Source organism: Gallinula chloropus (genome assembly GCF_964237585.1).
Source record: "Gallinula chloropus genome assembly, chromosome: 5".
Taxonomy (NCBI): Eukaryota; Metazoa; Chordata; class Aves; order Gruiformes; family Rallidae; genus Gallinula; species Gallinula chloropus.
The window spans coordinates 26,874,876-26,889,582 of record NC_140090.1 but is presented as its reverse complement, the minus strand read 5'-3'; the positions used below and the strand labels follow the sequence as shown (position 1 = coordinate 26,889,582).

Sequence of the window (14,707 nt, the reverse complement as noted above, 5' to 3'; positions counted from 1 at the left end):
CCAAAAAGGAACACTCACGGCTGTGGCACATGTCTCTGCTCTCTCCCAAAGGTGGAGGGAGGCAGTGGCTGCTCGGACCAAGCTGAAACGGCAAATGAGGGAGTTTCCAGCCGCCCCCTCTTATGCCCATCCAGAAAAACAGCTGAAGGCACTGTCCCCCAGTGCTGAGTGGCCTATAACCATGGAGAACCTGTGCAGGAGGATCGTAAACCTGGGGAATGGAGGAAAGCTGGGGGTCTCTTGCACGAGGTAAGGGTACTTAACAGTTTGGGTTGTGCGAGGTGAGTTGGCGTAGTCACCTTCCTTGACCCTTCATTGTGAATGTGGAACTGTTGGAACAGGTCCAGAGGAGGGCAGTGAAGATGCTCAGAGGGCTGGGGCACCTCTCTTGTGAAGTCAGGCTGGGAGAGTTGGGGTTGTAAAGCCTGGAGAACAGAAGGCTGTGGGGAGATCTTACAGCACCTTCCAGTCCCTGAACGGGCTACAACAGAGCTGGGGAAGGGACATTTTAGAAGGGCCTGGAGTGACAGGACAAGGGGGAATGGGTTTAAATTGGCAGGGGGTAGATTTAGAGTGGATGTTAGGAAGGAATTCCTCACTTTGAGGGTGGGGAGGCCCTGGCACAGGGTGCCCAGGGAGCTGGTGGCTGTCCCCTCCCTGGAGGTGTCCAAGGTCGGGCTGGATGGGCCTTGAGCAGCCTGGTCTGGTGAGAGGTGTCCCTGCCATGGAAGGGGGTGAGACTTGGATGATCTTTAAGGTCCCTTCCAGCCCTTCTTTGTTCTCAGATATCCTCCCAAAAAGACCCTTTCTGCACAAATGCCAGGGCAAAGAATGCAAACTTAAAGAAACACTTCTGTTAACAGCAGCTTTCTCAAGTATCTACAGAATTTTTTGGGTCTTAATGTTTCTTAAATTTGGCTCAAGTACCTGTTTTATACTAAAAAATTCCATCCCAAAATTCTTTTCTTTCCAGACTGAATTTGCTGAGAAACATGACAGAGCATGAAATTAAAGTCAGGCACTTCTACCAGCAGCTTGTGAGGTACGTTGGGTGTGTTGATACTCACTTGTTTCCTGAGCCAATTGCCATGGAGATACCAGCAGTCAGTAAGGAATGGCAAATCCTACTCCAGTGTCAGCTTGCAGCCTCACTTCTGGGAGGGTTTCCCAGATAAGGGGAACTAGAGGGTAAAATCATCAGAGTTGGGCCATCTGATCCTACTGCTATGGGTGTAACTTGGATCTGATGGGGGCTGTTCAGCCTGGAGAAAAGCAGCCTGAGAGGGGATCTGATCAATGTGTATCAGTATCTGAAGTATGGGATGCAGAGGGAAATGGCCAGCCCATTTTCAGTGCTCTGTGGGGACAGGACAAGGGGCAATGGCTGCAAGTTGGAGCACAGGAAGAACTTCTTCCGGGTGAGGGAACCCTGGGACAGGCTGCCCAGGGGGTGTGGAGTCTCCTTCTCTGGAGATATTCCAGCCCCGTCTGGATGCAACCTGTGCAGTATGAGCCAGGGAGCTGCTTTGGCAGGGGGGTTGGACCCAAAGAGCTCTGGGGGTCCCTTCCAACCCCTACAGCTCTGTGAGTCGGTGACTTTGATATTATGGGGTTTTAAATCTGCCTGGGATGGGGTCTAGAGGACGAGGAGCAAACAAGCTGTTTACTGGCACGAAGGGATGGACCTGGACACTTGGAGTGAGCAGACTTGAGTCTGCTCAGCTGGTGCTGTGGTGGCTTGTTTGGGTTTTGGGTCAGGGTATGGTGGTGGTGGTGTAGGGAAGGAGTTCACAATCCCCACAGTAACGCTGGGGGAATAGGTGTAGCAGCCAAAATTCTTGAAGGCATCTGCTCTGAGGTGAAACTGATTGGGCAGCAGATCTGAAGAACTAGCTCTTATTTTGGACTCTGTGAACCAGACAGAAACTGCAGACAGTACTGTCACCTATAAAACAACCCACGTTGCCTAGTGGGAATGAGCATTCAGCTGGGGGGTCATTTCACCTGCTTCTCTCTCTCTCTTTGAAGTGATCTAGCTTGGACTCCCCTGGATCTTGTCTCGTTAATCACCAAACATATCCCTGGGCAACAAGAACAGGTGTTTTGGAAGGTGCTGTTGGTTTTGCCAAATGATGATGACTACGCAGAGCATGATCCCAACAGGTAAGCAGAGCTTGATGCCTGGGCCCCTTGCCCAAACAGGGTGCTCAGACAGAGGAGGAGTAGGATAGTCCTTGGTGTCCCCATACCACATTGAATTTCCAGTTTGGCATTTTTTGACCTCCAGAATGTTGTAAAGAACATAGCTGTGATTTATTGCAGCAGTCTGTGTCTTCTCCTGGTGGCATTCATCGAATTGACCATACCTGGAATGTTGTGTCCAGTTCTGGGCCCCTCAGTTCCAGAAGGGGACAGAACTCCTCCAAAGAGCCCAGCGCAGGGTCACCAACATGGAGTGGAACATCTTCCTCATGAGGAGAGACTGAGGGAGCTGGGCCTCTTTAGCCTGGAGAAGAGGGGACTGAGGGGTGACCTTATTAATGTCTATAAATATGTAAAGGGTGAGAGTCAGGCAGCTGGAGCCAGGCTTTTCTCAGTGATGGCAGTGCAGGACAAGGGGCAGTGGGTGCAGGCTGGAGCACAGGAAGTTTCATGGGAATGTCAGGAGAAACTTTGTCACTGTGAGGGTGACAGAGCCCTGGGACAGGCTGCCCAGAGAGGCTGTGGAGTCTCCTTCTCTGGAGACATTCAAACCCCCCTGGACAAGTTCCTGTGTGATTTAGTCTGTGTGATCCTGCTCTGGCAGGGGGGTCAGACTAGATGATCCTTTGAGGTCCCTTCCAACCTCTCACATTCTGTGATCCTGTGATTCCTTTTGCTCCTACTGAAAATAGAACAACTCAAGGTACAGAGCAGTGGGGATAACTTCATGATACTTAAAAGCTGTTTAAAAAAACCCAAGCAGCATGAAGCTTGGGGTTATGCCTTGTGATGATAGTGCTGAGACCCTAAACCACCATTTTTTAAACCAAAGCCCACTCTTTCTTCTTCTCTAGAGTGCTGGTGGATTGGTTGAAAGCCAAATTTCTGGGAGACAAAAGCCAGAAGAGAAACACTTCACATACAGAAGGCAGAATCCAAACACTGACGGTGTTTAACTCCCTTGGCACACGAGGGAGCAGGAGCATGAGAGTCAGCGTGTGTATAAAGGTGAGTGAGGATGCTTCCCCATACCCGATGGGCCATGGATGCTGAGAAGAGCTTCTTCCCCACTGTGTCTGGTCAGATAGAAGGAGATGGTATTGTGAGGGATGGAGTTGTCAAAGAGGTCTGAAAAAAGGTGGATGGATTTTGTTTTTCCACCTTGTTTTGAAATCAAGCAAGTGAAGAGCTGCCCGAGTGCAGTAGGATAGTTACAGCCTCAGTCATCTCACTGGCTGAAGCCAAACCCAGTGCCAAAGTGCTTTTGTGCTCACCTGCATTGGGAGGGCTGCAGAGATGGTTAAGGGCCTGGAGCATCTCCCCTGTGAGGAAAGGCTGAATGAGCTGGGACTGTTCAGCCTGGAGAAAAGCAGCCTGAGAGGGGATCTGATCAGTGGTTATCCACATCTGAAGAGTGGGACGCAGGGGACATGGCCAGCCTCTTCTCAGTGTCTGTGGGGACAGGACAAGAGGCAATGGCCTCAAGTTGGAGCACAGGGAGTTCCACACCAATCTGGGGAAGAACTTCTTCCGGGTGAGGGTGAGGGAGCCCTGGGACAGGCTGCCCAGGGGGTGTGGAGTCTCCTTCTCTGGAGATATTCCAGCCCCATCTGGATGCTGACCTGTGTGACCTGTCCTAGGGAGCTGCTTTGGCAGGGGGTTGGACCCAATGGGCTCTGGACGTCCCTGCCAACCTCTGTGATTCTATTGGCCACATCCCTGTTTGTCATACAACTCGCTGTCATAGGCTCTGTAGAGCTCTTGGTAGTGAATGTCCCTGCTGAAGGCTGATAACAACCACCTGCACACCTCAGTACAAAACCAGCTGTGTTTAAGCTTCACCTGACTTGCTGCTGCCATCTCTAACTCGTACAGGTGGCACACGGCGCCCTGTCCAGCTCTGAGCTCCATACAGTCGAGATGCAGAAAGACTTGCTTGGAACCAGCGGCCTCATTCTTCTCCTGCCCCCTCGAGTCAGGAGCGAAGATGTTGCAGAAGATGATGTTTATTGGCTGTCGGCTTTGCTGCAGCTCAAGCAGCTACTTCAGGCCAAACCTTTCCACCCAATAGTTCCCCTGGTTGTTCTGGTCCCTGGCCAAGAAGAGGAGGCCACAGAGAAGGAGGTAGAAGAAGGTAGGTCATTATGTCTGTGCCTTGAAAAAAAAAATGGGAGCATTTCAGGCTACACAGGGTCTGGCACCGTCTCTCATGTCCAGTGTCTTTAACTAAGGGGGAGGCTCTGAAGTAGAATCACAGGGGTTGGAAGGGACCTCCAGAGCTTATTGGGTCCAACCCCCTGCCAGAGCAGCTCCCTAGTTCATACTGCACAGGTCGGCATCCAGATGGGGCTGGAATATCTCCAGAGAAGGAGACTCCACACCCCCTAGGCAGCCTGTCCCAGGGCTCCCTCACCCGGAAGAAGTTCTTCCCCATGTTGGTGTGGAACTTCCTATGCTCCAACTTGCAGCCATTGCCCCTTGTCCTGTCTCCACAGAGCACTGAAAAGGGGCTGGCCATTCCCCCTGCATCCCATGCTTAAGATATTGATAACCATTGATCAGATCCCCTCTCAGGCTGCTTTTCTCCAGGCTGAACAGTCCCAAGGCATTCAGCCTTTCCTCATAGGGGAGATGCTCCAGGCCCTTAATGATCTCCATAGCCTCCTCTGGACTCTCTCCAGGAGATCCCTGGCTTTTTTTATCCCAGGGAGCCCAGAACTGGACACAATACTCCAGGAGGGGCCTGCCCAGGGCAGAGTAGAGGGGGAGAATCCCCTCCTGTGACCTGCTGGCCACACTCCTCTTGATGCCCCCCAGGATCCCATTGGCTCTCTTAACCACCAGGGCACTTCCCATGGCTTCACTGGAAATTCAGAGGCCTTAAGGACCAGTCAGCATGGAAATAGCTGAACTTCCTTTAGGAGCTCCCTTTCAGCTTCCCGTTTTCCTCGAGGCACAGCCTGGAACCCTGAGAGTCTGTGGACAGGGATGGAGGGGAGACATGTGGCTGGGGACGTGTGCGGGCAGAGCGGGAGGTATCTGCTGGTTCCTTCAGTGCCAGGTTTTCTTCTTCCCAAGGTTTGATGCTGCAGGACCTGGTCTCAGCCCAGCTGGTCTCAGACTACACCGTGGTGGAGCTCCCGGGCTCTGTCAATGACCTGGAAGGCACCAGCAGGGTAAGAGCCCCGTGTGCAGGAAGGGATGCTCCACTGCTTATCCCTGACCTCCCGGGTACTTAGGCCTCTCAGGGAGCAGTGATGCTCTCCATAGCTCACACTGCAGCTGAGTGTTGTGCAGCAGGGTGGACTGCTGCCTTTGGAGATGCAGGGCTTGTTCAGGAAGCTCTCACTGTTGTTTTCATGCTGGGGTTGGGTGCTCCTTTGTAGCAATTCCAGCAGCATCAAGCCAGGACTCTTCTGAAAACCCTTCTGCTGCTTTGCCATTGTTCCTGAATGTTCTCTTGTAACTTCCCAGAGCTCTGTGGCATTCCTGAGATTTAACAAGGGTGAGTGTAGGGTCTGGCATCTAGGGAAGAACAACCCCAGGGACCAGGATAGGTTGGGGACTGGCCTGTTGGAGAGCAGCATTGACAAGAGAGACTTGGGGGTCCTGGGGGACAGCAGGATGACCATGAGCCGGTGATGTGCTCTCATGGCTAAAAAGGCTGATGGCATTCTGGGGTCTATAAGAATGGGGGAGGTCAGGAGAGGTGGTTCTCCCTCTCTGGTGAGGCCACACCTGTAATGTTGTGTCCAGTTCTGGGCCCCTCAGTTCCAGAAGGGGACAGAACTCCTCCAAAGAGCCCAGCGCAGGGACACCAACATGATGGAGTGGAACAGCTTCCCCATGAGGAGAGACTGAGTGAGCTGGGCCTTTTTAGCCTGGAGAAGAGGAGACCAAGGGGTGACCTCATAAATGTCTATAAATATGTAAAGGGTGATAGTCAGGTGGCTGGAGCCAGGCTCTGCTCAGGGATGGCAGTGCAGGACAAGGGGCAGCTCCCTGCCTGTGTTCCCTTCTGGAGGTGTCTAAAGAAAGGACGTGAGAACAAGACAAGCCCAGAGTGATGCTCCCACACAAGCCCTCACAAGCTGAGGTCTCTTTCCAGTCCAGGGCCCGCCAGGATCAGACACGGCTTCTTTGGGGGTAGTCACCCTGTGGGCTGATCCCTGTGAATCTCTCCGATATCTCCTAGATTAGTTTCCAGCATCCATCAGCAGGGAGATCCCACATCCCCAGCCTCCTGCTTGGGAATTCAGTTTGTGACCACCTAGTTGGGGAGTTCCTGTCCCCAAAGGTGGGGTGGTGACAGCTGATGGGTTTGTATTTTACTGAGCAGCATCTTAAACAGCATTAGGACACTGCTAGGTCTGCGGGGCTGTCACGATCCACAACCTGGATAAGACTTAGTTTGGCAGAGATTAAACCCCCTTGTGTTCCAACTGAACCTCAGCTGGCTCTGGGTGGCTGGGGGCAGCTGTGTTTAACCCCTGAGTGACGTCCAGTTGTCAGGGGTTTTATCCTGATCAGTTCCAGAGAACAGAAATAAGACTCAAAACGGAGTCAAGGTTCAAGTTGCTTTATTTGGCCCACAACAAATGTGCAGGGGAAGGGAGGAAGAAAGAGAAAAGGGTGGAAAAGAGAGGGAGAGAGAGTGGAAAAGAGGAAGAGAGAAAATGGGGTGTGGGGGGGTATATCTACCACCATGCAGTGGTAGACATCTGCGGCATTCTGTCCAATGACAGATTCTTCAGTGTCTCCGGGTCCCATGGAGGGGGGGGATGTCCCTTGATGTCTCCATGTCTTCCTTGGTTGTTTGTTCTCTGTTGCTTCTCTCCTCCACCCTTTTTCATGGCAGAATGCTCCCTTTTTGTAGACATCCTTGGCATAGCCACAAGCTTCCACCTGGCTTGTGGGAATGCTTCAGGGTGGATGAGGGAATGTCCCATGTATGAATGGCTCCTGATGTGTCTCCTGATATTTTTTGGGTGGATGTGTGGAAGGAATCTCTCCTGATGTCTGCAGGGTGGCTCGTCATTAGGTCCTTGGCACAAGCCCCTTTAAGTCTGACCGGTGGTGATGTGGTGTGGTAGGAATGAGGTTTGGTTAAGTAAGAGAGAAAAGAGGGGGTACGGTTCTGTTGGCAATTGTTCAGGCAGATTTCCAGTACCTTACAGGGGTCCCATCCTTTGTATCCCCATGGCCACGCAGCCGCTTCCAACCACCCGTCCTCTCTGTGTCCTAGCTCTCCGCGGCCGTGTCCTGGCTGGTGTCCCAGTGCCCGGACTCCCTGGAGCTCTGCAGCCAGACCCTGCGGGACTACGTGGAGGATGGGGTCGATGGGGAATTCGGCAAGCGCTTCTACCATGACTGGAAGGAGAGGCGTGGAGCTGGGCTGCCATCTCAGGAGCCCGGGGTCATCATCGAGCTCTACAACAGCGTGCTGCAGTTCCTCTCAGATGTGGCATCCTCTGAGCACCTCTGTGACTTGTCTTGGCCTGTTCCCGAGTTTTCGGAGCCTGGGGGTAACAAGTTGTTGCCCCACCTGCAGTGGAACGTCCCAGATCACCTGGCCTGGCTGAAGAAGGCTGTGCTGTCCTTCCAGATCCCATACCTGGACCTGCCTCCCCCGGGGGGTACGTACTGCACGCCGCGCTCTCGGATGGAGCGTTACCTGCCTGGAGAGGGGGGTTGGTTTGGCTCCTCCTCACAGTTTGTGTTCTCCCACAGCTCCTTGGCGTCCTGTCTGCCGCATGATCTTCCAGTACATCGCTCAGATCGCCAGCTCTTCCCATACCCAGCCACTCATCCAGTCTCAAGTGGAGAACGTGCTGAGCAAGACTTACTGGAAGTGGAAAACCAGGACGTCTGGGACCTCCAGCGAAGGGGGACCTCCTGTTGATGAGATCCCTTGGGATCATATCCTGGCAGTCTGCATTGACCACAAGCTGAGGGACTGGACACCCCCCAAACTGCCTGTGGATCCAGGTATCTACTCTGTGTCCTGCTACAGGGTGGATGCTGCTTCCTGCTTACACCTCAGTGGTGGAACAGTCGGTGCTTAGCACGGACACAGGCTTGAGCTGCTGAGCAAAATCTTTTGTCTCTGGGTGGGGGAACAGGGGTGGAGTCTCTCAGCCCACCTCTCCCAGTATAGAGGGGTCTGGGATGCCACCAAAGACCAGAATTTGGTCCCTCAGAGGTCAGGTAGGCTCAAGTTGGTCGAGGTGGCAGGCTGCTGATGGTACTGAATGCTTCAACCCATCAGTGAAGCTCCATCTCAGGTTCTGTTTCCTTTCAGTGTCAAGACTGTGGGGTTTGCTTCTGTGCTTTGGCTCAGTGGTATGGAGCCTCCTTCAACGAAGTGACTGCTTCACCCACCCAACGCTGAACTCAGATGCACTGGAGTTGTGACAGTGAAGATAGAGCAGGATGGGATGGGCTTTCCCAGCAAGCTGGTAGCTGTTAAACAGCAAATCAGCTGAAGGTGGACCCTTTTTTATGCATAGGTTGCAACTTAAAGCTACTTGAAAACAAACAATTTTTTCCTCAAATTGGCTTTCTAATACTCATCTGCTGGTGAAAACCCATCCTTTAGTCATAAAATCACAGACTGGGGTCTGGCTTGGGAGGGACCCCAAGGCTGAGTGACCTGGGGCTGTTCAGCCTGGAGAGAAGAAGCCTGAGAGGGGATCTGATAAATGTTTGTCAATATCTGAAGGGTGGGACACAGGGGGACATGGCCAGCCTCTTCTCAGTGTTTGTGGGGACAGGACAAGGGCTGATGGCCTCAAGTTGGAGCACATGGAGTTCCACACCAATCTGGGGAAGAACTTTTACCCAGTGAGGGTGAGGGAGCCCTGGGACAGGCTGCTCAGGGGGTGTGGAGTCTCCTTCTCTAGAGATACTCCAGCCCTGTCTGGACACCGACCTGTGTGACATGTCCTAGGGAGCTGCTTTGGCAGGGAGTTGGACCCTGTGGGCGCTGGGGGTCCCTTCCCACCCCTGTGACTCTGTGATTCTCTGATCACAGAGTTCCAACTCCCCTGCCACTGGCAGGGACACCAACATCCAGGCCTGGAGCTACACAAAGTTGCCCAGGCCCCCATCCAGCCTGGCCTTGAACACCCCCAGGGATGGGGCACCCACCCCCTCTCTGGGCAGCCTGTTCCAGCCCCTCACCACTCTCTCTGTCAAGAACTTCCCCCTGATATCTCATCTAAACCAACTGCCAGTAATCAATATTGGGTTTGTTCACAGAAGCTGTAAGTGAAGATGGCCAGATCCGTGTGTACTTCTTCAAGGAGCATTTGAAGCACTTCACCCTCCCTTTCTCCTGGGAACAGGCCAGGCTGCGCACGCAGGAGGAGATCCGGCGCGGCTGCGAGAGGTGAGGCGGCTGCTGGTGCTGCCAGCTACAGGGAGCAGCACTGAGCTGCCCCACCTGCCCTTGGAGCTGCTCAGGACCTCATCGCTGAAAACCAGCATGTGGCACCCCCCAGAAACGTGCTGGGGTACTTCACAGAATCACAGACTGGTCTGGGTTGGAAGGGACCCCAAGGATCACAGAGCTCCAACCCCCTGCCACAGGCAGGGACACCAACCTCCAGGCCTGGAGCTACACAAGGTTGCCCAGGGCCCCATCCAGCCTGGCCTTGAACACCCCCAGGGACGGGGCATCCACACCCTCTCTGGGCAGCCTGTTCCAGCCCCTCACCACTCTCTCTGTCAAGAACTTCCCCCTAGTATCTAATTTAAACCTTCCTTTAGCTTCACTCCATCCCCCTTGTCCTGCCAGTCTCTGCACTTTAACAAGCTGATTCCCTCCTGTTTCTCTGCTCCCTTCAGGGACTGGAAAGCTTCATGGCCTCCTCTGAACCCTGTCCAACAGTCCCACATCTTTCCTGTACTGGGGCCTCCCTTCCATTTGCCTTGGGGCCTGAACCAGCAAGTTAATTGGATTGTAGTAGAGCTGCACACTTAATGTTGGGAGGTCTGAAGGAGGCTGCAGCCCCAGTCTGTGGGAAGCCATCAGGAAAGTCCCTCTGCTGAGAGAAAGGGCTAGAGGGGGTAGGGTGCTTCAGAGCTGCATGGCCCTCCTCAAGTATGTGGGATGTGGAGAGCCTGGCTCTCTTCCCCAGCTTTGTTTGGGGTGAGGGCAGTCTCTTGCCTCTTGGAAGCTGCTGCTCTGCTCTGCAGCAGGTGTTGGGTGGAGACCTTTCCTTTGGGGGTGAATTCCAGCCCACTGTCAGGTCAGTTCCTCCTGTAACCCCCACATGATATATGTTGAACCCTGTTCAGAGGGAGTTCTGCCTGAGTAACCAATTCTCCTCACAGTTTGCACACTGTGAGTAGGGAAAAACCAATACACTCTTACCAATTTCTCTGCTTTCTTTGTTTGTTCCCCCCTTCCCCTCCCAGGTCAAGGATAAAGTCCCCCAGCTCTTTCAAGAAACCCTGGGACATCCCCATGATGCCGGGGCAATGCAGTGCTGGTGGGAGCGTGCTGCCAGGCCAAGAGCAGAGCATTCCCCATGCAGATGAGTTTGTGGGTGCAGCCTCTGCCCAGGAGCTGCTCCCAGAGCGTCTGTTGGCAAAGCTGCATCTGGAGAGAGTAGAAAGCAGGAGGTGAGTTTGCAGAGCAGCATCCTGGCCTTGCAGCTCTGGCCCAGGGTTTGTAAATGATTTTGAATGTGGATGGAATGGGAAGCTGGAGCCCAGAGGTGCTGGGAAGCAGCCTGGAATTCCTCAGAATCACAGACTCACTGGGTTGGAAAAGTCCTTTGAGCTCATGGAGTCCAACTGTCCCTGTCCTGTGCTGACCCATATCCTTGAGCACCTCATCTCCCTGTCTGTTAAACACACCCAGGGGCAGGGACTCAACTCCCTCCCTGGGCAGCCTGTGCCAGGCCCTGACAGCTCTTTCAGGGAAGAACTTTTCCCTCACAGCTGAGCTGACCCTGCCCTGGCACAGCTTGAGCCCATTTTCCCTTGTCCCACCTCCTGTCCCCTGGCTGAAGAGACCATCGCCCAACTCTCTGCACCCTCCTGGCAGGTCAGTGTAGATGGGGAGAAGGTCTCCCCTCAGCCTCCTCTCCTCCAGGCTGAACACCCCCAGCTCCCTCAGCTGCTCCTCAGAGGATTTTCCCTCTAGCCCCTTCCCCAGCCTGGTTGCCCTTCTCTGGACATGTTCCTGGACCTCTGTGTCCTTCTTGGAGTGAGGGGCCCAAAACTGGACCCAGCACTCGAGGTGCAGCCTCATCAGTGCCCAGTACAGGGGCACAATCCCCTCCCCAGACCTTTCTGGCCCCCAGGGCACACTGCTGGCTCATGTTCACCCTGCGGTCACCCAACACCCCCAGGTCCTTCTCTGCCTGACAGCTCTCCAGCCAGCCTCCCCCAAGCCTGTAGCGCTGCTCGGGGTTGTTGTGTCCCATGTTCAGGACTCTGCCCTTGGTCTTGTTAAACCTCATCCTGTTGGGCTCATCCCACAAGTCCAGTCTGGTCAGGGCTCTTTTAAAGTTTCCATCCTATCAGATTCATAGAATCACAGACTGGTCTGGGTTGGAAGGGACCCCAAGGACCACAGAGCTCCAACCCCCTGCCACAGGCAGGGCCACCAACCTCCAGGCCTGGAGCTACATAGGGTTTCCCAGGGCCCCATCCAACCTGGCCTTGAACACCCCCAGAGATGGGTCACCCACCACCTCTCTGGGCAGCCTGTTCCAGCCCCTCACCACTCTCTCTGGAAAGAACTTCCCCCTAATATCTCATCTAACCCTTCTCCCTCACCTTCACTCCATCCCCCTTGTCCTGCCAGTCTCTGCCCTTTGACAAGCTGATTCCACAGGAGGAGCCTGGGCTGGTAGAAACACTGGGAGAGCGGAGGGAGGGTTGGAAACTGGTTGGTTGAGCCACAGTGCAGAGTGTACAGCAGCCTGTGTCCCCCAGTGTGTACCAGTCCCTGCTGGGATGTCAGTTTGGTGCCTGTAGCCATGCAGCTCACAAAAGCAAAGGATTTTTCGAGCCCAGGGTTGACCCAAGGGTTCATTGTCTCTTCTGCCTTACCCATCAGTTGGGTGTCTTCAGCCTGTCTGCCCCCTTCCTGTCCCTCAGCCACCAACACCAGGTTCTCCTCACAGCAGCAGTGTCCACCACACCACGGTGGGAACATCAGTGACCCTCAGATCCTTCTCCAGATGTTTCTGAACCCAAAACTCCTGGCTGAACCCACTGGTTAGAAGAAAAAATCCAGGCTGTGGTCTGATCCCCCTGCTTTCTGCCCAGGTTTGAAGAACAGTTGCACCAGTACCTAGCTGAAGACGTCACACCCCTCGGAGACTTCGTAGGTCTCCCCCTCTACCTCCCCCAGGCTCTGGTCTCCACCCCATCTGTCACCTGTCCCTTGAGGAGTCGTCCCCTGTCACCTGCTGAAGTGGTAAGATGGGGTGGCATTGGGAACTACTCTGGCTCTGAGGAGTGGTGGGTACCAAACGTGCCCTGGTTGCAAAACCTTTACCAGGAGTCACCTTGGTGGGTGGTGTTGGACAGACTCAGGGAAAGAAAGAGCTGGAAAAACCACCCCTGGGGCAGAAGTAACTCCTCTCTGGGGAGAGGGGAGCACTTTGTGTGGGGTGGAAGAAGAGGTCTTCACTGGTAGTAATGCTTCCTGCTGCTGGTAATGGCTCTTGTGGCTCAGAGGAACGTGCTGGTGTTGCCTGACCTCCCCAGGGGTGGGGAGCGGGGTGCTGACCTCCCAGCAGCAGGGGAGCAGCCTGGTGAGCTGCGAAGCTGGTGCTGGAACTCATCTCTCTCCCCTCTGCCTAGGCTGGGAGCCAGGAGCCACACGAGGGTCTGGAGGAGGAGCTGAGCCCTGCGCTGTCCGACAGGCTGAAACACCTGGAGCGGCTCCTCAGAGCCAACAAGGAGGGGGAAGCTGCCTCTGAGCTCTACCTGTCCACACTGGTGGACATGGTGGACATCTGAGCGGGGCTGAGGCACGCCGTGGAGCTGAGCCTCTCCACCCAGAGGCTTTGTAACGAAGGCTGGAGCTGGGTGATGGAACAGACACCCTCCAGAAACACCCAGAGCCCTCCCAGGAGGCATGTGTGGGGCCTGGGCCTGGGCCCTCCTCAGCCTGCCCATGCTCACTCTGTCCTCTTGGGCTTTGCCCAGCCCGGGCCTCCCCGCTCTGAGATGGGTCAGATGCCTCTCTGGGAAGGGCCTTACACTGACACTGAGCTGTCTGTTTCCTTCTGACACCTCTCACTGTGGGCAAAAATAGCAGCAGCACCAGGAGGAAACCAAGGTAGTGGGGGCCCACAGGAGCATCAGCGCGATTGCTGGCCGTGGTCCCCAAGGTGTCATCCCAGCTCCAAGCTTGTGCACCAGCCTAGAAGTGTCCTTAGTTGCTGTCATGTCTCCTTGGAATGTCAGTGGTGTCCTTCTCCAGGGCCTGTGGCTGCCTCTGGTACCTCCTGATGCTGGGCTAAAGATCCAGAAGGATTCCTGTGCCTACTGCGCCCCCGTTCTGTGGTGCCCAGTACCTCCCAGCATCGTAGCTGGCGGAGCTCCCTGCCACACTGGGAAGTAGGGTGCTCACTGAGTGGCAGTGGAGGAGCACTGGCCTCGTGGTTTGGAGGAGCAGATTACCCCTGCTCCCCAGGATTTATGGGGCCCTTCTATCCCCTCCACTCCCCCCAAGGCCCCTTCTCCCTGCTGTGCTGCAGATTTCAGCAGTTTCAGCCCTTCCTTCACCCCCTTATTCTGTCTGCTGGCTTCTGCTGTGCCCTGTCTCAGCCCCCAGAAGCTCCCAGTTGCCTCCCAGAACAATCCCTTTGCAGTTGGGATGGTTTATTTTTTGTGATAGCTTTTCTATAATTTATTCTAAACCCCAATTAGCTCAGTGCCAGGCTCGAGGAAGGGGTTGTGGGTGATGCTGAGCCTGTGGGTACCTCACCCGCACCCACTGCGGCTCCTGGCTGGGACTGAGGCCCCGAAGAGCGATGGGGATGTGGTTTGTACCTAATAAATTTGTAGCGGTGCCTGTGAAGTGTGTCTTCTTCCTCCTGCTGGGATCAATCCCTGGGGGGGGGGGGGGGTCCTAGGGAAGCCTGGAGAAGCCAGAACCCAAACTCCCTGGTGCTCAGATCATCCCAGACTGGTCTGGGTTGCAAGGGACCCCGAAGATCACAGAGCTCCAACCCCCTGCCACAGGCAGGGCCACCAACCTCCAGGCCTGGAGCTACACAAGGTTGCCCAGGGCCCCATCCAACCTGGCCTTGAACAACCCCAGGGATGGGGCACCCACCAACTCTCTGGGCAGCCTGTTCCAGCCCCTCACCACACTCTGTGGTAAGAACTTCCCCCCTAATAATCTAATTTAAACCTTCCTTCCTTCAGCTTTACTCCCTTCCTCTTGTCCTGCCAGTCAACGAGCTGATTCCCCTCGTGTTTCTCTGCTCCCTTCAGGGACTGGAAGGCTGCAATGAGGTTCCCCCGCAGC

The 14,707-nt window shown here is 54.7% G+C and overlaps 1 protein-coding gene across 1 annotated transcript in view; it reads left to right on the top strand.

Moving 5' to 3' along the window:
• MCM3AP (minichromosome maintenance complex component 3 associated protein) overlaps nucleotides 1–14,254 on the top strand; it is a gene marked incomplete at its 5' end in the record, with an annotated part of 33,730 nt that extends 19,476 nt beyond the window's left edge. The window contains 12 exons of the mRNA XM_084265755.1: nucleotides 52–249; nucleotides 974–1,042; nucleotides 2,029–2,163; nucleotides 3,057–3,210; nucleotides 4,078–4,336; nucleotides 5,281–5,378; nucleotides 7,448–7,838; nucleotides 7,933–8,190; nucleotides 9,463–9,592; nucleotides 10,624–10,830; nucleotides 12,490–12,640; nucleotides 13,030–14,254. Coding sequence (XP_084121881.1) covers nucleotides 52–249; nucleotides 974–1,042; nucleotides 2,029–2,163; nucleotides 3,057–3,210; nucleotides 4,078–4,336; nucleotides 5,281–5,378; nucleotides 7,448–7,838; nucleotides 7,933–8,190; nucleotides 9,463–9,592; nucleotides 10,624–10,830; nucleotides 12,490–12,640; nucleotides 13,030–13,188 — 2,209 coding nt within the window. The 3' untranslated portion in view covers nucleotides 13,189–14,254. The remainder of the gene's footprint in view (nucleotides 1–51; nucleotides 250–973; nucleotides 1,043–2,028; nucleotides 2,164–3,056; nucleotides 3,211–4,077; nucleotides 4,337–5,280; nucleotides 5,379–7,447; nucleotides 7,839–7,932; nucleotides 8,191–9,462; nucleotides 9,593–10,623; nucleotides 10,831–12,489; nucleotides 12,641–13,029) is intronic.
• Nucleotides 14,255–14,707: the final 453 nt, after the last annotated feature.